The 25,134-nt window shown below is 34.2% G+C and overlaps 1 protein-coding gene and 1 long non-coding RNA gene across 2 annotated transcripts in view; one reads left to right on the forward strand and one right to left on the reverse strand.

Moving 5' to 3' along the window:
* Nucleotides 1–841: 841 nt before the first annotated feature.
* On the reverse strand, nucleotides 842–2,779 carry LOC135840519 (uncharacterized). Its single transcript, XR_010557754.1, has 2 exons — nucleotides 1,089–2,779; nucleotides 842–1,011 (listed from the first exon to the last, which is right to left on the reverse strand). It is a non-coding gene; the product is annotated as an uncharacterized LOC135840519 (long non-coding RNA).
* Nucleotides 2,780–22,419: 19,640 nt separating this feature from the next.
* Nucleotides 22,420–25,134, forward strand: part of lin-28 — a 42,053-nt gene continuing 39,338 nt past the window's right edge. The window contains exon 1 of the mRNA XM_065358993.1: nucleotides 22,420–22,836. Within this exon, the coding sequence (XP_065215065.1) occupies nucleotides 22,815–22,836 (22 nt within the window). The 5' untranslated portion in view covers nucleotides 22,420–22,814. The remainder of the gene's footprint in view (nucleotides 22,837–25,134) is intronic.

Below are 25,134 nucleotides of genomic sequence, written 5' to 3' on the forward strand. Positions count from 1 at the left end.
ACGCGAATTTTAATATTCGCCAATGATGACGTTAAATTCGCAATATTCACTTCAACCGTGCAATGGCGTCCGAATATTCGCGTCGAAGTGGGTACATCAAGTGCATGCGTTCGTAATAGGAAATGGTAAAGAGAAAGTGTACTGTTGATTTTGAATGATACTTACCTTTACTTAAATCAGAAAAAAATTAATTTACCGAACTATGCACTGTACAAAAAATGACATTTTTGAAAATTCGTAATTCTTCAATAGTTTTCCAATTACAAATTGTATTAATTGAATTGAAAATGAAGAAAAGAAAATATTTGTAGATACCTAATCTCATCCTTTGAATAGGAATTGCGAATTGAAACACATCTTTGTTAGGTGCAAAACAAAAGTAAGTATTAATTTTTTTGGAGTTTATATAAAAGCCTTATAATTTTGAAAATGTTCATCTTTTCAGAACATCTGATAATTTGAGTAGGTATAGGCCTTTCACTTCAATATAAAATAGATAGGTATTGTTAATATCGTAAAATGCTCAAGGAAAGATGGAAAATACGACGAAATGTATTTCTAAAAATTTTCTGATCATTTAAAATTCCTTCGTACTCAAGGCCACCTCGAGAGTTATATCAAGCCTTAAGGGGTAGTGATTTACTGAAGTTTGTATTGAAATTTTATCGTAAATTACATCGAACAGGTTGTAATTCCTTTGTCTTACATTGCCCTTGCATCTAAATATACCTATATTCCTTCTTGTGCACCAACTTAAGCATCAACGTCAGAGTTGGCGCGATTCCAGGAGCTTGAGAATCGGATTCCAAATGGTGTGATTCCACAAAATTTTGAGTCCCGATTCCACTTATCAGATTCGCCAGATATAGGAATCCGAATCCGAATCGTAATTTTCGATTCCGATTCCTTTCGCGACTCCGATTCAGATTCCACTCACGACTCATCTTAGGATCCTCTCACGACTCCAACCAGATTCCTCTCACGACTCCAGCCAGATTCCCATCACAACTCCTTAAATTTCATAAAAATGAAGCATTGAAGATGAAATGAACATTCTAACAAACATTTATGTAAAATTTTCAACTCACCATGTTATTAGTAAAACAATGATAAATTCTAAATTCATCATTCAGATTCACTTTCACAACCACTTTTCAGCGCCAACCGGCAAAAATTAGATAAAAGAAATTTGGGCTTTTCTACAATCCGCGGGTTGCATACTCTCTGCCTGTTCTTATCACTCCTGGTAGGCAAAACATTCCTCTGTGCTATTAAAAATACACGGATTTCGAAGTTTTTATGTAAAAAGTCCAACTTTTTCGATTGTTCGCGGATGCTGGTGAACTTGAATGTGGTCTCAAATTAAAGACAGTGAAATTCCCTATCGATTGATGTATAATTTTTATCATTTCGCGTAAAAATAACGGTTTTATGAATACTTTTATCCACCGTTTCTTCATAATGTCAACTTTGAACTAAAAATACTCGAAATTTCGATCAAACACATAGGTATTTTACTATATCAAAATGTTTGTAATTTTATTCTCTTTAAAATGGGTGCTCGCCCAAAGCTCTACCTTTTACCGTTCAAAAGTTTTCGAAGTTTAAAGTTGCGGAAACAAGCTTCAAGCGGTAAGTATTGAACTTTGAACTAAAAATACTCGAAATTTTGATCGAACACATAGGTATTTTATTATTGCAAAATGTTCGTTATTTTATTCTCTTCAAAATGGTTCTTCACCCAAAGCTCTAGCTTTCACCGTTCAAAAGCTCTCGTAGTTTAAAGTTGCGGAAAGTGGTTAATTCAGTATGTTAATCCGTCCGCCATTACCATTACTGGCCGTTAGTGTTGAACTGTTGATCACTAACCACTTTCCGCAGCATTAAACTACGAGAGCTTTTGAACGGTAAAAGTTAGAGCTTTGGGTGAAGAACCATTTTGAAGAGAATAAAATAACGAACATTTTGCAATAATAAAATACCTATGTGTTCGATCAAAATTTCGAGTATTTTTAGTTCAAAGTTCAATACTTACCGCTTGAAGCTTGTTTCCGCAACTTTAAACTTCGAAAACTTTTGAACGGTAAAAGGTAGAGCTTTGGGCGAGCACCCATTTTAAAGAGAATAAAATTACAAACATTTTGATATAGTAAAATACCTATGTGTTCGATCGAAATTTCGAGTATTTTTAGTTCAAAGTTGACATTACGAAGAAACGGTGGATAAAAGTATTCATAAAACCGTTATTTTTACGCGAAATGATAAAAATTATACATCAATCGATAGGGAATTTCACTGTCTTTAATTTGAGACCACATTCAAGTTCACCAGCATCCGCGAACAATCGAAAAAGTTGGACTTTTTACATAAAAACTTCGAAATCCGTGTATTTTTAATAGCACAGAGGAATGTTTTGCCTACCAGGAGTGATAAGAACAGGCAGAGAGTATGCAACCCGCGGATTGTAGAAAAGCCCAATTTGAATTTGGGTGATTTCGTTCATTGTGAGAGTCTAGAGAATCGTAATGAGGAGTCGTGAGAATCGTAATGAGGAGTCGCGAGAATCGAAATATCGGAGTCGGGAGAATCGAAATATCGGAGTCGCGAGAATCAAATTACCGGAATCGCGAATCATATTACATTTGCGATTCCTGCTTGAAAAGAGTCAGATTTCACATTTTTCGATTCATCTGTCAGGTGAATCGAAAATGGAATCCGATTCCGGAATCGGATTCATGCGATTCTCACGACTCCTTAAAAAAATCGGAATCGCGCCATCTCTGATCAACGTACTAGCAACTTTACCATCATTCAAATTATTATCAACTCAAGTTTTTTTATCATAACCTTGTGAAAATTTTTTAAACTGTTTCTCTTTCTATTTTCTTTTTTTTCATTGCACCGTACAAATGATGTAAAATGAAGGGGGAAAACGAGAAATTATCATAATTAGGTATTCGAAAATCAGCGGCGTATTTTTCTTATACATACCTATTTTGTGAACGATGAAACATGTCAAAGTAGCAGACATTTTTTAGCCAAATTTTTGTAAAAAATGATGGCTATTGCGGTAGGCCCAACTTTGGATAAAAAGGTCGGGGGTCAAAAATTTTGATAGTTCTCGACGTTTTGAGCTCAGACTAGACGATTCCCGGTGTGTCAGTTTTTATATATATATATATATGTTTAGGTATATAGAAGTTTCACCGAAACTTGAATTTTTTACTTTTTTAATCAACAGACGTTCTAATGAATTAAATGAGATGAAACTTGGAGAATAGAGTTCTTTTGGAAGCTAGAGTTGACCCCTGCAGTGGGGAGGGTCAAAGTTGAAAATTACAGAAAGGTCATTTTTTTGGAGGGGCATAATATGGCCCCAAATGAACGAAAAAGGTCCAAAATCATACCATAGGTCAGTACCTCTATTATGATCAACATATCCAAATTTCAGCTCCCTAGGTCATCCCCACCCCATTTTAAGTGAGAAAAACCACATTTTACCCCTATTTTTGACCCCCTCACCCCTAAAATTGACCTTAGGAGTCCAAATTTTCAGCATACAATGAGAGGGTGCCTCTTGTGTGCTTTTTGTAGGTTTCAACCTTCCAACCCCATTTGACACCTTTCCAGGGTCAAAAAAGTGGATTTTTGCGTGTTTTTTGACGTTTAGCCAAGCCTACAGCCCCTCCAAATTGACCTAGAGGGTCCAAATTTTCACAGTACATTGGGAGGATATACCCGAAGTGCCTTTTGCAGGTTTCAACCTTCCAACCCCATTTGACCCCTCTCCAGGGTCAAAAAAGTGGATTTTTTCATCCATTTCACGTGTTTTTTTGAAAATTTCAACATTTAGCCAAGCCTACAGCCCTTCCAAATTGACCTAGAGGGTCCAAATTTTTACAGTAAAATAGGAGGATGTACCCGAAGTGCCTTTTGCATGTTTCAACCGTCCAACCCCATTTTTACAGAAAGGTCATTTTTTTGGAGGGGCATAATATTATGACCCCAAATGAATGAAAAGGGTCCAAATTCGTACCATTGGTCAGTACCTCCATTATGATCAACATATCCAAATTTCAGCTTCCGAGGTCATCCCCACTCCATTTTAGTTGGGAAAAACCACATTTTACCCCTATTTTTGACCCCCTCACCCCTAAAATTGAGCTAGGGGATCCAAATTCTCAGCATACAATAAGAAGGTGTCCCTTGAATGCTTTTTTGCAGGATTCAACCTTCCAACCCCATTTGACCCCTCTCCAGGGTCAAAAAAGTGGATTTTTGCGTGTTTTATTTTGACATTTAGCCAGACCTACAGCCCCTCCAAATTGACCTAGAGTGTCCAAATTTTCACAGTACATTGGGAGGGAGTACCCGAAGTGCCTTTTGCAGGTTTCAACCTTCCAACCCCATTTGACCCCTCTCCAGGGACAAAAAAGTGGATTTTTTCATCGATTTTACGTGTTTTTTGAAAATTTTGACCTTTAGCCAAGCCTACAGCCCCTCCAAATTGACCTAGATGGCTCGAATTTTCACAGTACAGTTGGAGGATGTACCCGAAGTGCCTTTTGCCAGTTTCAACCTTCCACCCCCATTTGACCTGTTTCAGGGTCAAGATGGGTTTGTTGCCACATTTTTTGAAGGAGGAAGAAGAGAGTTGGGCGAAGCACAAGGGGGTGTAGGGGGTCAACGTCCCCTCAAATGCAGGCGAAGCACAGGAGCGAAGCAAGGGTGCGAGTAGCTCAGGAGAAGCGCAGAACACGAAAAAAAGACATTAGCAGGAGGTAATTGGGCGAAGCCCAAGGTGGGTGTACCCCAACACAGGCGAAGCACAGGAGCGAAGCGAGGGTGCGAGTAGTTCAAGCGAAGCGCAGAACACAAAAAAAGACATCAGCAGGAGGTAATTGGGCGAAGCCCAAGGGGGGTGTAGGGGGGACAAAGTCCCCCCCAAATACAGGCGAAGCACAGGAGCGAAGCGAGGGTGCGATTAGTTCAAGAGCCCTCAATGTTTCTTGCACAAAAATTTGGCTCTTACGTAGCGGCAGACTGCTACGACTTTTTTTTTCGTTTTCTTTTCTTTCTTCGTGTTATTTTTCTTCTCGTTTGAAAAAAAAAGTTACGTCCTTATTTTAACATTTATAAAAGGATGTTAAGGGTAAAAAAAAAATTGATTCAAATTGTTCAAGATAGGTTAACTTACTTTTTCGTTGTTGAAACAAAGTTGAGAATATCCCCAAAAAATAAAGCATCTATAAATTTAAAACAAACTATAAGTTCCTAAATTTCATTGGGTGATGGTTATATCTACTAATTTTTTATGGATGAAACTGTAGATATCATTTATGGAAACTAAAATTAAAAATTCCATTCTTGAAATTTAATAAATTGAAATTAAAACATTGTACATTAAATACTTAGTGTTCAAAGACGATTCGATGGTTGCATCCTCTACCTTTGAATTGTAATCTCGTTAGGAAGTTTAATCCCATCATAATTACTGCTGACTTTTTTTTTTTTTTTTTTTTTTTTGAGAAACCATTGGTAGAAAACTTGAAAACGGATTCTCTTTAAAAAGAGTGAAAGAATGTTTTAAAAAAAAGAAAATTGGATTTTGAAAAATTCGTGCACGTAGATGATATTTGTGATTTTGAAACTGGCTAAAAAGAAGTTTTACAATAAAATTGAAAATAAACTTTAATTTATTTTTTAAATTGCATTGCATTTTTTATAACCTCCAAATTACAGGGTTGCTCGAAATGTTCCTATATATTTGTCAGAATCGAGAAGCGAATTGTGCGCCAGGCGCAGAGCAAGACATGTGCGTCTTCCCACCTGTCTCTTCATGCAGTTTTTTAAAAATGATCGTTGAAATTGATTGTTTATAAATTTCATAACGAATAATTTGAAATTTTAAAATTTTTTTCGTGTCAAAAAATGAAGTTTTTAGAAGAGTGGGAAGTTTTGCGTGAAAAAATAGAGAAACAGAAATTATTATAACTAGAGCAAGAAAATTTTTCGAAGATGACTGAAAGCTCGACAAATTGAATAATTTTTTGTTGGAGTCTAACATTTATTAAGAACAACACAACTCGTAGAATTTAAGAATCAATGCATCTGGGAAAAAGACTTCTCTTTTTCCCTTCTTCTTCTCAACGCCATTTATAATGACAAAATACAAATTGAAAATCGTATTTGGAAATTCGAAAAAAAAATCATTCGACAAAATATTGATTTAGGTAGGCTATAGTAGGATACATACATATTTGTACATTAATATTTTGTTGAAATCTCAGAAAATGATAACTTTTTCTGAATATCTATTTAAAAATAGAATAAAATACTTAAAATCACAAACAAAATCTCGAAAAATATTCATAAAAAGAACAATTCGTAAAAATGAAAATGTAATCCCCACTTTAAGTTCATCATGATGATATGAATAGAGATTGAAATATTAAATTCATGTCGGACTTTTGAAAACTCAGAAAAAATTACTGCCGCCATGATTTTTGAATTGAAGTAGATAGACTTTTACCGATACCTACCTGACTTTTCAGAACTCGAAAAAAAACAATAAATCGTTCAAATTATGGTACCTACATTATAAAAATGATGTTCTGTCGTTTTATCAGACTCTCAGACTTGAAAACTGATTTGATCAATTCGCAACATTTTGAGTGTCTATACTTATATCTGATTTTACGATATTTTTATTTTACTTTCAAGAACTCAAAAATTTCTGACATTTCATCAGGCTTTTGAAAATTAGGAAAAAATTCTGTAAGTAGGTATAGAGTTCCTATAAGCGACATTTCATTTCCAAAAGTTTAGCAAAAACCTTATCCATATTTTTTTAGCAATTTTTTCACATCGAAAAAGGTATAAAAAATATTGTTTCGGCCTAATTAAAAAATTTTAGTTTTTAAAAGGTTGCTTTTGTAATTGAACTCTCTATTAAGGTAAGTATAAACGTTCATTGACAGGTAAAAAATGATATCTCGCTTGCATCTCTAAAATGCAAACGTAAAGTCACGTTTTACACCTTTTTACACTGCAGACAGTGTTACCACTTTTTTCGGCTTGACTCGTTTTTCAAAAACCGATTTTTAGGCGTTTTTTTTTCATTTTTAGTGCAAGAGATGGCTCGATTTTCCTTAATTTTGAATATGTGTTCATTTCCTTTGACGTCAATTTGAAGTAATGAGATAAAGGCTAAATAAAAAAATATGTTGGAAAATTCCCATCACACGCTTTTGTACTTGTGGAATCATTTCACACAATACTACCCCTCCCTCCTCGACCCCATTTTTTGTTCGATATCAATATGCTTAACGTATGAGAAAATGTCATAATTTTTTTCCTTTCACTTTTTTTCAAACTTAAGGGTAGACAATAAATATTATTGGGTAATACAAAATTATTAAAATACTGATAATTTCATAACATCTTGTGTCACATGTTTCTATCAACACGATGAGTCGATGAGGTGAAATGTACTTTTTTTAGTTTTATTCATACGATGAGTAATCGTTGTAGGCCTACAATTTACCACATTTTATCCTTTCTACGAATAACATGTGCATGCTGTGTAAGTCCAGTCTCAAGCATCATGCACACACAAATTCCAAAATGCACAACACGTGCATCTGTTTCACTTTCTGTGCGAAAAAAAGTGTGATTGATGCCCAAAAAGTTCCATTTAAAATCGCAGGCGGTTTATACCTACTTGTAAATTTAATTCTATAATCCAATCGGAAATTTCATATGTGTATACTTGGAAATTTAAATCAACCAGCGTTGCCAGTTACTAATTCGATACTTGGAACAAAGAATTTGGCGCCAAAATCGACAATCATTTTATCTTATGCATATTTCCATGAGTTTCTCGTTGGCGTTCGCATCTATCAAGGTTAAACTACGTACATAATTTTTTAATACACGTATTACAGCCGCAAAGCATTAACCAATGCTCAAGGACAAATTCCGAAAAAAAAATTCCATTTTACACGTAGATCCGATGGTGATATACGCGTTTAAACACGTTCGCCAAATATACGAAGAAAAATATTCGCGCGCCAAAGTGACGTGACAAATGGGATTCGGCGAAAAGTGCAAACTTACTCGTAATACACGAGAGTAGTACATAGTTGAAACGAACAGTGGGGTGAACGAGTTAATTATTCGCGTTTGTTATTGGTCGGAGTATTTCGCCAATCGCGGTTTTTCTTCTTCTGACGAATAATTCGCGAACTGAATCCGAAAGGGTTATCAAAGTAGTAGTGCTTGTAGGTTTAGATAGGTATATATCATGATCGCACTAATTCTTAATCAATATAAGGACGACCTTCTCTCTCTCTGTCTGATCTCGTTGATTAGGTATATTTAAATAATTTTTTATTGCAGCTATGTACGCCTAAACTACCTGCACGATGGGACGAATAATTTTTACATTCAAATTGGGCGTTTAATCTTTATTACGAGTACATATAGATAGGTAGTAGGTACCTATACTTTTCAGCGCCGTACTGGTAGCCCATCTATATTTACACGAGACGATACCTATACATATTTCAACGTTATAAAAATTGCACACCTTCGTTAAGTAAATTCTTTTATACAGGTATAGCATCGTGTTCAAGTTTACCTAAACTCACCCATCCTATACACATATGTATTCCAAATACTCATTATTAATAACTCGTACAAATTCAAAAATTTACTACAACAAGGCCCCGTTACACGTGGTGAATAATTTTTTTGAAACGAAATGTAGAAACACGATGCAAGTACGTAGAGTTGACGAACAAAATGTGCAGCAGCGTGTTCCTTAATTTCACACAATGAAACTGCATTCGTTATTTTGCTGGTTCATTCACCTCGTTCATTTCAGATCCAGATGCAATGTCTATTTTAAATAAAAGTGTGCAACGAAAAAGGGTGAAATTACGTTTGCTTATAGCGAGTGCTCCGAACGATGTATATTAAACTTGAATAACGCATCTACCTATACCTACCTACCTACTACCATTTATTGTGAAAATTATATTCACGCAGCTTTTGAATTCATCCCTCGATGAGATTTCGAGTTTTATTTCAATTCTATAATTTTTTTATAGTAGGAATTAGATGGTTTTTATAAATGATAAATTCGAGATGATTGACATTTTTACGTTGAAGCGTAAGACTGTCATGAGGTTTCAGACGATGCACTGCAGTAAGGCTTACCAGAATTCAGAATTTCTATACCTACAATAGAGCTAAGTATATAGGTAAGGTACAGGTATTGACGATTCTGTATTTATAAAGCCTTTATGAGGGATTATTTTATAGAAACATTTAATTTTAATTGGAAGGAAAACTTAACATTCGTTATCATTTATCGACGATTCCTGTGTCAAAAATAATAAAAATTGAGAATTCTACATATATTAAGTAGGCAGGTACTGGATAGATATACGTAGGTGCAAATAATTGGTTTTAAAAAAAATTAAGAAATTTGGTACTCCATACGAATATCTGTTCAGCTGTTACTGTTACCTGTTAAGCACCTCAAAATTTCAAAAATCGTATAGGTAGGTACCGATAAAAAATAGGTACGAGTATTTCATGAGATAAGTATACTTATATACAAGGTTGTATTACTTATACCTATCTCAAAAACAGATCCTTTTTAGAAAAAAATTAATCACATGCTACCCTGGTATTCTCTTCGTTTCTCATATCATCGATTTCATTTATTTTTTGCTGGAGCATAGAAACTCACGAGCTAATTCGAAGCTGCCAAAATACAGTAAAAAAAAAATGCATTGAAGACAATCGAATTGTCACATTTTTAGACAAATTTTAAATTATGTAGGTACAATCATTGTTTCAAGGTCTAATTTCGATTCTCGTAGCGGGGGAAATAAGGGTATCTATATAAAGTTAGTATATATAGTTATTATTGGAACCATGTATCAGCAGATACCAAAGTACCTAATGTAAAATGTCATAAAATGTGACTGGTCTGCGGCAACTCTATAGGAACCAATGTTTTGAGGCTCATTTTCAACTTGAGTGAGAAAAATTCCGGACCCTACATTTTGAGGGGAAAAAACACACAATATTGAAAAATGAGATGGAGCTGCTGCAACATTGATTGTATAGGAAAATTTTCTTTTTCAAGCACATGTCCTTCAACACTAGCATCTCATTTTGATGGACAATTTCGACACGAGTGAGAAAATCTGAATTTTTGAGACCCCAATTTTTCAACAAAAAAAACACACTCTGGCCTTCTGCACCTTTTCCTTATCATTTTCATCAAAAAAAATTCCATTTCTTTCAGTACCTATCACAAATTATTAATTTCAGTTGAACTGTACAGGGTTAACCTATTCAAAATGTCAATAAATGAGAAAATAATTCAATACGTGAGAGCTATGCTTTCCAAGTTCAGCTCAAAATATCACATTAAACTGAGTTTTTCAAAGAAAAAACTCTTTAATTTTTTCCACGAAAAATGTTTCACTATGGACAAATAAGTATCAAAGAACTACAAATTTTTCATCTCAAATAAACATCAATTTAAAAAATATATATATGTACATACAAGGTAAGCTCTACGAGAAAAAAAAATGAAAATGGACAAATTGTACAAGAGCTGAAAATTCCTCATAAATAATGTCATGTGATTTATTTTTTCCAGGCGAATTTGTTTTTGAGATATTCTGAGCATAGGAAATTCTAGTTGAATCATAATATTTTGCAATAAAAAGTTGTTGTTTTTTCAATTTTTTCATCAGGTAAATAACCCTGTGGGCACGTTTGGCACTTTAGTGCCAGTATTTGGCATTGCGTCAAAGTGAGACTGAGACGCAATGCCAATTTCCAGTGCCAGTGTCACTGTGTCAGAGTGCCAGTGCCAGTGCCAGTGCCGGTGCGGAAAAATTTTGAGAAAACTATGTAATTTTCATGTTTTTCTGTCGTTTTCGATCATTCCCTGAACAGTGTTGTCTTGGTAGAGGTCTACGAGAGAAATATCATTTTCACCATTGCATCACTTATACGAAATTTTTCCGGCACCAGCTGGGCTCGAACCTGGGTTCCTCGCGTGACAGTCCGCTGCTTTACCGATTACGCCACCATGTGAGACATATTTAAGCGCGATAAAGTGACTGTTAGTTGGTTATTGCAAAAAGAATGTGAGTTGCTCATTCATTTTTGAGCATGCATCACTCAAATTTTACACAAATTATTTTTTTTTGAAAATTACTTATAGGTAGGTATTAATTAATATCCGATTACAGAAATGCTTATCTGCTGATTTAGTTTTGATTTTTATTCTTTTTTTTCTAATTAAAAAAATTTTTTTCAATCAAAATTTTCAAAAAGTATAAATTTTAAAAATTTTAAATATTCTTTTTTAAAAAATGATGTTTCATTTGTTGAAAAAGCGCATGTTCAACAAAAAATTACTGAAAATTTTTTGTGAAAAAAGTTGCAATAAGGTTTCAAAGCAAATTTTTCTCATATTCAAAAAAAAAAATCAACATAATAATATGATGAAAAGTTTCTCCTAAAAACTTTTTTTTTAAATATTGAGTTTTTTTTCAAAAATCAGAGATTTTTTAAGAAGAACAAAAAACAGATTTTTTTAAAATAACGAGCAAGTAAGCACGAGAATTCCAAATCTTTTGTAAATTTCATTTTATTTTTTGAAAAGAAAGTACCTAATTATTACGCAATGAAGAAATTTTAAGGTAAGATTTTGAGAAAATTCAGCGAAGACCTCCATTTCAAGTTGAAATTTGCTTAGAAAAACTTCTAGTTTTGAAGGTGCCTCTGAAGAAGGATATTGGTCCTCAAAGAGGATGAATTTTCAAAAAAATCTTATGTTTTCTACGCTGGCCCCTAACCCGACCTGTTTTAGGAAAAATAGTCGGTTTCAAAAGATAGTATTTGAGATTCTGAGTCGATCTAGGCCATTTATTTCTTCTGAGCGATTAAAAATTTGCAAAAAATATCGCTAGGTACTTATAATATCGCCAACTTCGAAAAACATTTCGAAAAAACAGCTGATTTCCTATTAATTTTTTTATATTTTTTGAAATTGGCAATAGCTATGGCTAAAAAATTGGCGTCACTATGCATGTCGAAATATTTCTCCAGTTTCAGGAATAATACCTACCTAATTAATGCGAAATATTGGCGAAGAAAAAAATTTCAAAATACGAATTTAGAATTTACCCAAAAATATGTTTGAAAATTTCCAATCGCCCAATGGTACACTAAAAGTGCTAATGGATTTTGAAGTCTATGGCCTAGATTGGTGCAAAATCTTGAATACTTAGGTATCTTTTAGAACTGGGTCATTTTCTCCAAAACCACTCACCAGTCTCATTCATTGTAAGGTAATAATTAAACCTCTCAAACGCAGACCAAAAAAAAAAATGTACCTATCAACAAACTCAATTTCAAACTTTTCATGCATAAATTTTTTAAACTTAATTTTAAATCAAAATTCAATTGAAAAAAAATTGAAAATTTTGCGATTTTTTTAATTTTTAGTGTTTAAGCAAAGTTTTATACCTAAAACCAAAAAAAATTTGTTCTTTGTTTTGTTTTTTTAATTAGAAACTTAGTAAAAATTTGTAGGTACAACAATAATAACAATGGTACCGATTTACGAGTGTAAGAACTTGAAAAGTAAATTCCAGTGCCAACATTTTACGTTCGAGTGCCGTCGCCTGACACTCCAGTGTCACGATATGACACCGAGTGCCAGTGCCAGTGTCAAAATATGACACTGAGTGCCAAAATCTGACACTAAAGTGTCACATTTTGGCACTTTTACGCTGGCATTGCGTCCTGAGTGCCAAACGTGCCCACAGGGAACCTACCTATTCTACCAACAAACAAAAAAAAAAAGAGCCGAAATTGTATAGAGCATAACATTTCCCATTTTGTAGCTTGTCATCCCCTCCCCCTAAATCCCTGCGTTTTGACTTTTGAGATACGTTGAGCAAATATTTAAAATTCTTAATACTATGAAACATACCTACCTATTTAATCATTGCACTTCTCTAAAAATTAACAAATTATCGAAGCAGTAATCTTTGAAAAAGATTATGCGTGTATACATTTATTTTCAATGTATAATACACTATTGAGCATATTACATATCATTAGGTACAATTACTTATCACCGTAATTTAATTGAAATTTTGATAATCAAAAAAATTGAAATCGAATGCTACTCAAGTACGTAACAAAAATGATATAAAAATTCTCCTGAATCTTACGATTAAATCAGATACCTTCTCGATAAAATGTTGTCAAAAATTTCCTCAGCCTTGCGATATACCTACCTAATTTACACATTAACAAATCATTAAGCAACAGCGCCATTTTAACTGAAAAATTGTGGGGGGAACTAGCACGTGCAAAACTGACAAATAGTAAAAAGCTTTTCGCTATGGCTGTTACCATAGGTCGATGAGGTAGCTAGGACGAGCTTAAATTTCTGTAATAAATAAATGTTCGAAAACAGGTCTTGCAATTAGATGTTATTGAAATATAAATACCGGACTTGAACGAGCCAATACAATAAGCCGTCGTATGCAAAACGATTGTCAGTGCACAACCAGTAATCCACGCGGTGTTCCGCGTTGCGAATTAACGCGCCAAAATATGAATACCTAAGTCCCTAACTAACATGGCGGTGACGAACTTGTCCAATGCGATGGGTTTTCTCGCGTGGTGTTTTCTTGCAGCTACGATAGGATGTACCTAATCATTAATTTTGGAGATTTCAAAAATTTGAGCAATTGATTGGATGAGGGTAGAATTTTATATACTTTCGAATCCTAAATATTAGCCATTAGGTACCTATTCAATAAAATTCGTGTAAGTATAAGTATAGGTATATACTAAATAACTTATGGATGATTAACCACAAAAGCACAATTTTTTAATGTTTGAGCATTCAAAATTGGCAACATTAAAAATGGATGTTTTATGAGAACAAACTGTAGGAAAGTATAGGTAATGTAGGTATATGCCACTTTGATAAGAACTTTGGAAAGGAAATACAATTTTTCTCTTGCTTGAAAATGATTAAGAAATGTAAAAATAGGTAGGTAAGTTAGATGTTTCGAAAAGACATTGACATACGTAAGCATTTTTACAGTTTTGGAATCCTATAAGTAGGTAGGTAGGTAGGTAGGTAGGTAGGTACACTATACTCTATACTGACCACAGAAAAAAATGGATAAGAATAATTATTGGTCAAAATGCCTCAAATATGTATAATTATCTGAAGGTTTTGAAACAGTAAGAAGTGACCAAATAAATGAGTACCTACGTGCCTACGAAATCTGCTTGCAATGCAGACGCTGCTCTCAAACATGGCAAAAAACAAAACTGCGAAAAGTTTGAACCTTCATGAAGTAAGAAGTATGCGACCCTTTCAAGTTTCACTCAAAACATTTCAAAAAGTAAGGGTGAAGTCGCCCAAAACCGACCACTTTTTGTAAAACCGCCACCAATCGAAGACTATTCCACTTCAAAACGTGGTAAATGGCTTAAAATGTAGGTTGAACCTTCCCCTAACTCATATCAAAATTTTGGCCCAAATGAATAATCCTTAATATGTTTTTTGAATTTTTTTCCGAAACAACTCAAAAACAATTTTTCAAAATTTGGTATCCTAATCCCGACCACCTTCAAAAGTTGGGTACCCTAATTCCGACCACATTTGAAAGTGCAGCAACCAATAAAATACTATTTCACATGAAAATACAGTAAATGGCTTAAAAGATAGATTGAACCTTCCCCCAACTCATATTAAAATTTTGGGGTTATAGAATAATTCTTTATGGCTTTTTGGAATTTTCTTCTGAGGCACCTCAAAAATGACTGATTTTGGTACCCTAATCCCGACCACCCTGACTGAATTTACATGATCTTATGGGTGGTCGGGATTAGGAGACCCATATTGTTTTACACTTTTGTAAAAATTTTCTATACATACCTGCGATTGATTACAAAAACGGCAATACCATCAAAATCTCACTTTAATCACGATCACAAATCATATTTAACACCACAAAATTAGTTATAACAAGTTGAAAATTTTTGGTGACAAAAAATGGTGAAAAACAATTTTTTGATCATGGAATTTCTTCAAATTCAATTTATTTCGCGAGTTTTGGCTTTACAGTGGCCGGGAATGTCTCAAATTAATTGTCTGTGATAGAGGAACACGTTTATATCACTTTTCAATAGGTAGCGCTAATAACAGACGAGATATGCATGGTGGTCGGGATTAGGCACTGGGCGGAATAGGGGACTTTTACCCTTATTCTGAAAAACAAGTGACGCTTTTGAGACAAACAATTTCATGTTAGCACTTACTTTTCCACCAAAAAATCATGCATTTTTTGGTTAAATCAACTACAAAATAAATTGAATGGAAAGAAGGATTATATGAAGTAGGTATAAACGAAATGTAAGACATGAAATTTTAAACTATAGCATAGCAAGAGATGAAGTTTTGAAAAGAATATACCTACTGCTTAATTTTTTGTTGAATTAAATAGGAGCCAGAGGGCTTTGTTATTGAGATCCTTAGTTCGAACAAAAGTCGACAGGTTAATTTGTTTTGCAAAAATAAAAATTTTGACGAGGCGTTTGGAGATACTCCTCGTAAATTTAGGAAATTCATCGCACTTCTGTTCTGATCTGTCCACCATCTTCCACCATAAAACTCTTCCTAATGTCATGTGCGCAGCTACAACAATATCCCATAGATTGAGCCTGAATTTCAAAATTTACAATTTCAGAATTTTCAACACATTATAGCAACTGCTGTTGCCTGTTGTACTTAATTGATTGTAATGGATTTTGAACATTTTGTTAGGGATCTTCCTGTGTTTCTCTTGCTTGGAAGTTTGAACCTATTTGTTTTTTATTTGTACACAAATTTCAAATTCGTACTTAGTTGGTTATGTTTCTTTTTAATAAGATTGTTTTTATAATACACGATTTTTACCAGTAAGTATCCGAAATCTGGATGATGCTTTCAAAAAGGAGAGAAAATTCCTTGCACGAAAATTAGAAAATTGTATAATCATTTTTAAAATGGCATTTGAATGATTGTTTCAATGAGACACAAGATGAATCATCATTTTGCATTGAAATAATAAATAACTCAAAAGTACATTTTTTCGATTGTTATATAAAATGTTTCAATTTTGACTTGGGGAAATTCTTCCTACATTTTAGTTTATCAAAATATATCAAAACCCCTTATTCTTGGACACCCGGTAGTTCAGTCCTGATAACAGTGATAAGTGATCATAGTAAAATCCAAAATACATTCCAAAAAGCTCCGCAGTAGCTCTTGTAAATTTTCAATAATCCAGATTTAATCCGTTCACAATCTAGTAAAACGAACAACTTTTAAACACCAATTTTGAATTTCTAAACAAAACAAAATTTTGAAGGATTTTCACAATCAATACCTATCTATTCTCTAACCCAGAGTAGATATATGTAGTTATATGATCGCGATTGATGTGCAGCAAATTCGATCATACTGTGAGAATGATAATTATTTTGAATTGAGTAGGTACCATTTACTTACCTCCTTGAACCATCTTATTAGTAACGCCTCCCGAATCGTCGTTGTCCCCAAACTTGACTCCCAGCACGCAAGTCACTCTGGGGTAGTTAGTCAAGTCAATGCTCATTTAAATTTAGTAGGTAATCCAAAATCCAAGTTGTTTGCTTGAGATCTTCACTTTTCGTATCAATTCTGCCATCTCTTCTTCGTCCTTTGCAATCAGTGTTACAGTGTAGATGTTGTGTCTTGTGTCACCATGTCATTTGCTTACTAAAGGTTTAACAGCTTTATATCACTTAGGTACAAACATTCCATCCTATCATCTCTAGCCATCCTGCGCTTTTTTGCATGGACGCATTAATATGTACCTACCTAGTATGTACATACCTACTCGTCGGATTTGTACTACAATTTTTCCACTTTAATATAAATTTTGTCAACTGAAAGGAGTAAGTATCCCCCTTCCACAGTCTTTCACCAAGTCTAATTTACTCCAAATGATTTTTTTTTTTGATAGCATACTAATGCTGATAATATTTAAACACCTATCTATACCTATAGATACATGAAAATATAGATATCTTTTGAATAACTAAAACATCCTCAGAATTTGTACCTAGGTACCTACTTGAATGTGCTCTCCATAAAAGCATGTTTTTACTCAAACTCGATGCACCTCATATTTAACCTCAACATTTCAATAAATCAATTTTCGTATTTCTAATCTTAATTTTCAAAAAAAAAAAATCATCTGATGTAAAAAAAATATTCAAAATTATCAACTACTTATCTATATTTTTATCAAACGAATCATATACTCGCTTGTGAATCAGAAATCACTGGCTTACATTCATATGGGTGTATTTTTATTAGGTACTAAAGGCATACATTGTAGCTTTGAATGTCGAATGGTTCTCAAAATTAACCTGCACAAACGCCGATGTAAAATTTCAACCCATTTCAATGAATTTTTTTATTATACCTACTCGTAGTATCTTGCATGCGTGTAAATAGTTCCTATCGAATGTAACAAAGTGCATGTTGATTGAGTAGGATGCACATGGTTGTTTAGTCTTGTTATACCGTTTTACGGTTTCTTTTATGCGCACATACATACCTAATTCCCGCGTTTGTGTTCCTTTCTTTCATCCATTTTCGAATTCACGTTTTCATTTTACAATGTATCGTAGATATACCTACCTATACTTATACGCAGCACAGTTTATTCGACAGTACAAATTGACATAAAGTACGCTTATTCTTTAGATGTGTTGCATTTATTTTATAAAATTCTTGCATTCGTAATTGTAATAAAACTAATAAGTTGAGTAGAATATACATTTCGCCCAATTATGAAAATGTATTCGAATTTTCAGTTTTTTCTGCATTTGATTAATGAATCTTCTTCCTTAATCATTATTACATTTTATACGATTTTTTCTTTCAAAATAAGATGAAGGACCGAGAAAAAAATCATAATCGTTGAACAAATCCTTCAATTTTGATTTGCATATATCTACCTATATGTATACTAAAAATAAATTACCTATTCTTAATTTTGGTGATGATGATTTGTGAACAAATTATTGCCATCACCCCATCAGAATCGTGGATCTGTTATGTGTAGGTATAGGAAGGCACTCTTAATCAAATTGTACTCAGAAGTCCATTAGCACACCAAACATATACGATAGACCTATGGGTAAATTTAGATGTTTATCGAACTATGGTTAATATTTCATTAAGGTAAGGTGAAGATTAAATAACTGAACGGAAATATTGGATTATTGACCTGAAACTCAAAACCACGTTGCTTTATAGTGAGCCTTCATAGGTAGGTCTAAGCATTATTATGTTCTTCTATTCATATATCGTACATTGTACTACGTATAGTTACTACGTACATAGGCCTATCTACCAATGAAAGAACAAAATGCTATAGGGTTCTGACTCGTTATGAACCGATGACGTCACAAGAGAAGGGATCAACTGTACACTTGAATACCGAATAGCATAGAATGAAATACTCGTGAATGAAACCCAATCCCTTTTTACACTAATGGTGTTTACTCATAAATCATTTTTCAACATGTGATAAAATTTTCTCGCGTATAAAATTCAAATAGGTACATAGGATGCATTGGCATGCGATTGCCAAAAACATAATATAATTAGGTATGTAAGTACTTAGTTTTAAAGAAAAAATAGATAAGGTAGGTATGTTGGGCAGTGTGTTAGAGATTGAAGATTTGTACCTATCTGTAATCCTTTGAGTGGCCTTTATTTGAAATTTATTCAGTAAAAGACCGAGTGTCTTTGCGAGAATCTCGATGCTGGCGATGCAACATCAATCAGTGTAGCATTCAATAAAGTTGATATTTAGTCTTGATCAAATAACAATTTACCTTTAATATGGAAACTGGAAGAATTTATTACATTTTATCCGAGAATCCGAGTACAAGTTATACGAATTTCGTTTCGTGTAATTTATTTTAAAGCGGGCATCGATAAAAAATAAATTTCAGAGTGATTTTTCTTCCAGGAAGAAGATTATGTTTTCTTCGTTTTTGCAACTTGGATATCAGTTAGAATACTTACAAATATTCATATTCTTGGTACCTATACCTACCTACTTTAATTGCTTGATGGAGTTCAAGTCCGAGTTACATGTTTTAAATGTGGATCCAGATATTAAAAGGCAAGGTACTGACTTGACATGAATAGTCGATAAACTTCAGCCCGAAAATTCAAATTTTCGACCTTTTGTGTCTAAAATTATTCTTACTCGACTTATTTTATTAATTTATTTTATTACAACACACAAAAAACCAAAATACCGTGTAAGCTACATATGCTGATGTGATAATATTCAGTAGCGTATCTATAAGAATTTCCTTAGGTGCAACCCTCGCTCGCTCACCCCCTTTGAAGCTCAAAATGTATAAATTCGCATAAAAAAGCGACAATTCCAGGTACAAAAATTTACGATCAACGACGTAAAAATCTTACGTAATTTTTTAGAAAATACGAAACGAAATAAAACAAAATCGAAAATCGAATCTTAAAACCTTTTTATTACCTACTTTGAGAAACTGAAAGAAAAAAATATTACGAAAACCCTAGCAGTTGTTTCGCAAAACACTATAATATTGGCCTTTATAGGGACAATAGCAGAGCGTTAAGACTTTTTTTTTCGCTTCGAAAACCTGTTTCAAAAGAAAATAATAGATTACCGAGCTGGAGTTCGGTTGTGGCAAAAAAAAAGAAAGAAAAAAGAGAGATTCTAGATTCTTTTATGTTCCACATTTTAAAATTGTTACTACAAAGTGTAGATAAAGGTAGGTATGCTATCCTTTACATTATGTTTCCGTTATTATCAAAGCGATAGGTAACTGGTTCAGAAAAAGATGAAGAATCCCCAGGGTTTTGGTTCGATCATTTTCAAAGTGAAATCTGTCCTTTTAACTTGTCGAAATTTTACGATTTTTGCGCTGATGCTTAGATAAATTACGCTCGCTTATTTTTAATGTACCTAATTTTCAGAGTCACTTTTTTTTGCCCGAGAAAAAAGATTTAGTATTTTTAATTTTTTACTGAATTGAATCGTCAGCCGAAAACAGCTACATGCAAAAAATCATGTGGCTCTCGAAACAATGTATACTTTATTTACCAGTTACCTACAACAATACAGAAAAGAAAAGAACCAAATACATTTGCGTCTGAACAAAAGCCCGATGGAATTTGAATCAAGACATGATCCAACTAAAGAGGTAAGGAACTAAGTGGGAACAGATTACTTCTTCAAAATTGGGTAAATGGATTTTGCAATTTTGTAGATGCTCCTGAAGGGGAAATATAGATCCTCAAAGAAAGGACATTTTCGAAAAAATCATGGGTTTTTCACACTAACGCGTCAACAGTGTTTCGAGGAAAATGGCTCAGTTTCAAAAGATGGTATTTGAAATTCTACGTTGACTTAGGCCATTTTCGTCAAAATCCAAGACCAGTTTTAGGGTTCTACTAAACATTTGAAAATTTGCAAATCGCATACTCATTTTGTGAGAAATTCGTGTTTTGAAGATATTTTCTTCTCGAATATTTCACCTATATCAAAATATTGAAAAATAAAAAATTGGCTTTGGAATTTGATGGAAATGGTCTAGGTTGATGCAGACTTTTTGGAACTGGGGCATACTCCATAAAACTAATTTGTGTCATGAGTGTGGGCTAGAACAAAAAAAAACAAAACACGAGTTGTTTGAAAATGTTCCCTATTTGAGAACCCACATCTTCCCTTGAGGAACATCTCCACAGCTTAAAAATTTTCTTGAAGGGGGGGGGGGTCATCTCAAAATTAAGGTCTTCATTCGTCCTATCCAAAAAGAGGTGCGCCTGATCTTTTCATATTGTTGAGAGTGTTGTTCATCAGATTTTTCTGTTTCTTCTTTATGCTTAGGGTTGGGCGAGGTCTGGGTTTCATCAATTGTAACTTCAGAAAGGTAATCGAATCAATGTTCTAGCAAATGCAAAGGACGATAGAATCATCTAGATGTTGTGATTTTTTTCTGATGCTCTCAAATTTAAATTGGACCTGGAGCAGCCACATTGAACATGTAGTTTGGACTCTTGGTGAAATAGGAGTCCTGGGTATCTTGGTGCATAACGTTAATGACGGATATCACCGTGAAAAATACCATACAGTGTGGGAAATTGGGATAGGCTCCATCTTCTCTAAGATTACAGATTTACGGATCCTTATAGAGAAAAAAATGAAATAATTAAGCAGGTATTTCAACTTACAAGATGCGATTACTCTTGAACCAAAGACTAGGAGAGTGTCGATGTTATAGTTTGAAGACATTTTTATAGATACTTAGGTAGGTAGTTTGTGAGACGTATTTTCTATTTTTTAATTGTTTCTATTTCATTTTCACTAGGTACTACAACTTTTAGCAGGTCTAGGCACCTAAAAAGTAAAAATGGCTTGAATCGCAGATCAGCCCGATTTCTTACTTAAATAGATGATCCGAAATCCGGATCAGAGATTGCGAACCTTGGAAATGTGATCCAGATCATGATGACCCTGGTTTCAGCAAGCATTCCTCCAAGATGCTGCGAGTAGTGAGTACCACCTTCTTTGCTTTCAGTCACTGAGTATACCAATCTATAAATATTAGTTCAAAGATGTGTGGTTCTATTGTTGCGTGAGGAAGGGGTGTCATTGTGAAACAGAAAACAATAAGAACATAAGAAAAAAAAACCAATTCATTCATCTCAAACTTCACCACAGAAGGAACTGCAACAATTTCTGTCATTCTGCCATTCAAGGCTCCATCATTAGTCAAAATCTCCAAACACCACACACCGGTGTGCTGTCACCGTTTGTTCGGTTTTAGGTAGGTAGGTATCTACTCGAAAATAAATATCATTTTTTTATACTAATTGTAACAACTTTTCTCCAAATACTCGCCTCGTTTAAGCGGCGCTTAGAGTTAAGCTCGTGTTGCATTTTTTATAATATGTGCTACGCAACCTATCTACTAAAGAGTTGACGGCTTACAGCAGAGGGAGTAAGGGCACTTGGAAACACTGCATTGAGAGTGCGTGTAAATGCGCGCGCACCATCGGAGGGTCCTTCTGAAAGGTATAAGTTTTATAGGGCGGCAAAGCGGGTACATTTCCCTCCTAAAAAAAGAGAAAAAACTCACACAAGCACATCTCTTAGTTGGAATACGGGAAACTATCGGCTACCAACAAAGCTTCACACAAACACACTACCGACAAACTGCTTTCTTCGCCCTTCCCTTGTATGTAGTCGTAGATAACACAGTACGAGTTGCATGGCTTACACGCGCCCAGTTTTATTCCGCGTCAAAGATATGCGTTATACGTCTACGTTTATGCGTTTTTCTGACCGCCATTTTAAAGAAAATCGTTCTTGAGTAATTTTTTTTTTTTTTGCACCGGTGCGAAAATTTACTAGTTGAAAATTGTGCTCGAATTAATAATATGCTAGCGGAATCGTTTTGATCGCGCCGTCCGATTGTGTTTGTCGAATAGTATATTGATAGAGTTGCGCGAGAAACACGTGTAATTTGGCGTCATTTCTCTTCGGTTCGGTGTATTATTTAATGGCGGGAATTCTCCTACGTTTTATGTTGTAAATAAACATAGTCATCGTAGTGTTATAAACTGCTAAATAGTTGGAAATATGAACGCGGAGCGTAAGAACGGTAAGTGTTTTTTTATTTTTTCAAAAAAATTGCACCATCCGGCGCTAGTGGAAATTCGTTTTTCATAATTCCGAACGTAGCCCGTGTAGTGTAATACATACATACATAAGATTATGTATTATTGTTTCCAAGAAGCATGCAACCGGTATACGAGAGAATTTTCAGCACCGTGTTGTGAGAAACCTGAGAACTTATGTATATCTTGATCATGTTGTTTGCGATAACAATTATGCTAATTACGATGACTATGCAGTATGCAACTTGGACTATTTTCAAATATGCTGATGTTCGCGAATTTCGTCGTATTTCCTATAGGTACATACCTATCTATAGGGTGTACAAAACTATCGAGTACCCCCAAAAAAGTTTTTTGCTGAAAGTTTCGGCTGGTTACAGTGAATGATCATAATGATAGCATATGATTGTTTGTTTAAGAAACTTTCTTTAGGGTACTCGATATTTTTGCGTGCCCTATACCTACCTACCTAACTACGGACCCCCACTTACCCACCTTGCCAGTTTAAATGAAATGAGTTTATATAACATGTAGGTACGACACTTTTGGAAATCCGGAAATTTTATTGAGGTGTGCTCTTGGTTTCTTCGATCCCGGTTGATTCGTCATGGAAACTTTTCACCTTCGCGACTGAAAATTAAATCCTTAAAAGTACCTATACCTGTACATAATTATTCACGTGATTATTATTAGTTAATTTTGTGGTATCGTTGTTTGATGCGTGGGTTGCTATGTTCATGATAGTACATATATCTTGCCCCGCTCCTATAAAATTATATTTTTTTAAATGATCAATTTCATAAAAATGACAATCGATTGCAAATAAGTGACGTGATCATTCATTAAAATCGTCACCAAACAATGTTTCTACTTTCGTTGTAATTAAGTTCTGTATGTATGTACCATATTGTTCGTCATGATTCACTCTTCGTTTTATAATTTCAAACGACGCAATCTCTTGGGACTTTATATTCAGTACATATTCACTTTACATTTTGCTCGAAGGAACACTCTAATCTTGGTGTAAATGCTTAAATTTTTATTTGGAATATTTTATCAACTGTTGTATGCAAGATACGAGCATTACTGTGATCCCTGATCACACTGATGTAGATAATTAGTTGCGTAGATATCTAATACAATTTCAATACGTAATTTTCGAATGTGTCGCATGTAGTATGTACCATCTCATATGACGCAATATCGCCATATAAGTAAGTAAGTATTATGGTACGAGTAATGAGCTGAAAACAAATCGTAGTAGATAATGCATGGAAAGTTGAGGTTCTCATCTCTGGAAAGAATCAGCATCAAATTTACTAAATTTAGAAATCAGCTTCTGGCGGGGGGGGGGTACGTAATTTGTTGCTCAACTAAGGCGCGTTGAAGGAAGGGGTGCATTGGAAGCTCGTTCCTTTTTTTCGAATTTTGGATTCGCCTCTCTTCACCACTCCCTCCTCCTACCTGTGTAATTCTGAACAAATTTGTGATAAAAATCTCGACAGAATCCAAATAAGTGATGAGAGATTTCCTGTACTAATTTTCAGATCAAATCAAAAAAATCTCACGAAATCCTTCTAGGTACAATATGGTCAAAAATATCGAGCACTCCAAAAAAATCTTTTAGTTACTTAGAAAAATAGGGTGGTAACGTGGAATAAATCATTGCTGCACTCATGTGATTGGATGGAATGTTGTCACCTCAGTCCAACAACCAATCACATGCTGTAATTTTTGCTGTTCACTGTGAGTATCTTGAATGTTTAGCACAGAACGTGAGTATTCGGGGAATCCTCGATATTTCTGAGCACGCTGTACCCTATACCTGAGCAGCAATCCGGGTTGTGTGATAGTCAACGTTTTTTGTACCCTTTTCCTCAATTTTTAGATTTTGAATCCATGAATGCGGATCGTTTTGCTCAAATCCGTGGGAATTCTGACAACGCGAACGTGCGGATTACGCCTAATGCACGACAGACATGTGCTTATATGGTATTATTTTTTCAAAAAAAAAAAAATCGAAAAATTGATTTCATAACGATGTTGATAGGTGAGCTGAATATTTTTCTCGAGGAATACAATATGTTCATTTTCATGATTTTTGCTGTGTGAAGGTGGCTACTAACTATACCTACTTACCTCATTCTTTGGAAGTCAATTTCCACGTGCTTGAGTTTATCAGGGTTCAAGGCGCGGAATAAGTAATTGTCAAAAAATCTTTTTAAACGATATCCACCATAAGAAACTTGGAATGTGGCCGAGGTGAAACAGATTTGAATTAA

Source organism: Planococcus citri, chromosome 3, assembly GCF_950023065.1.
Source record: "Planococcus citri chromosome 3, ihPlaCitr1.1, whole genome shotgun sequence".
NCBI classification, from domain to species: Eukaryota; Metazoa; Arthropoda; class Insecta; order Hemiptera; family Pseudococcidae; genus Planococcus; species Planococcus citri.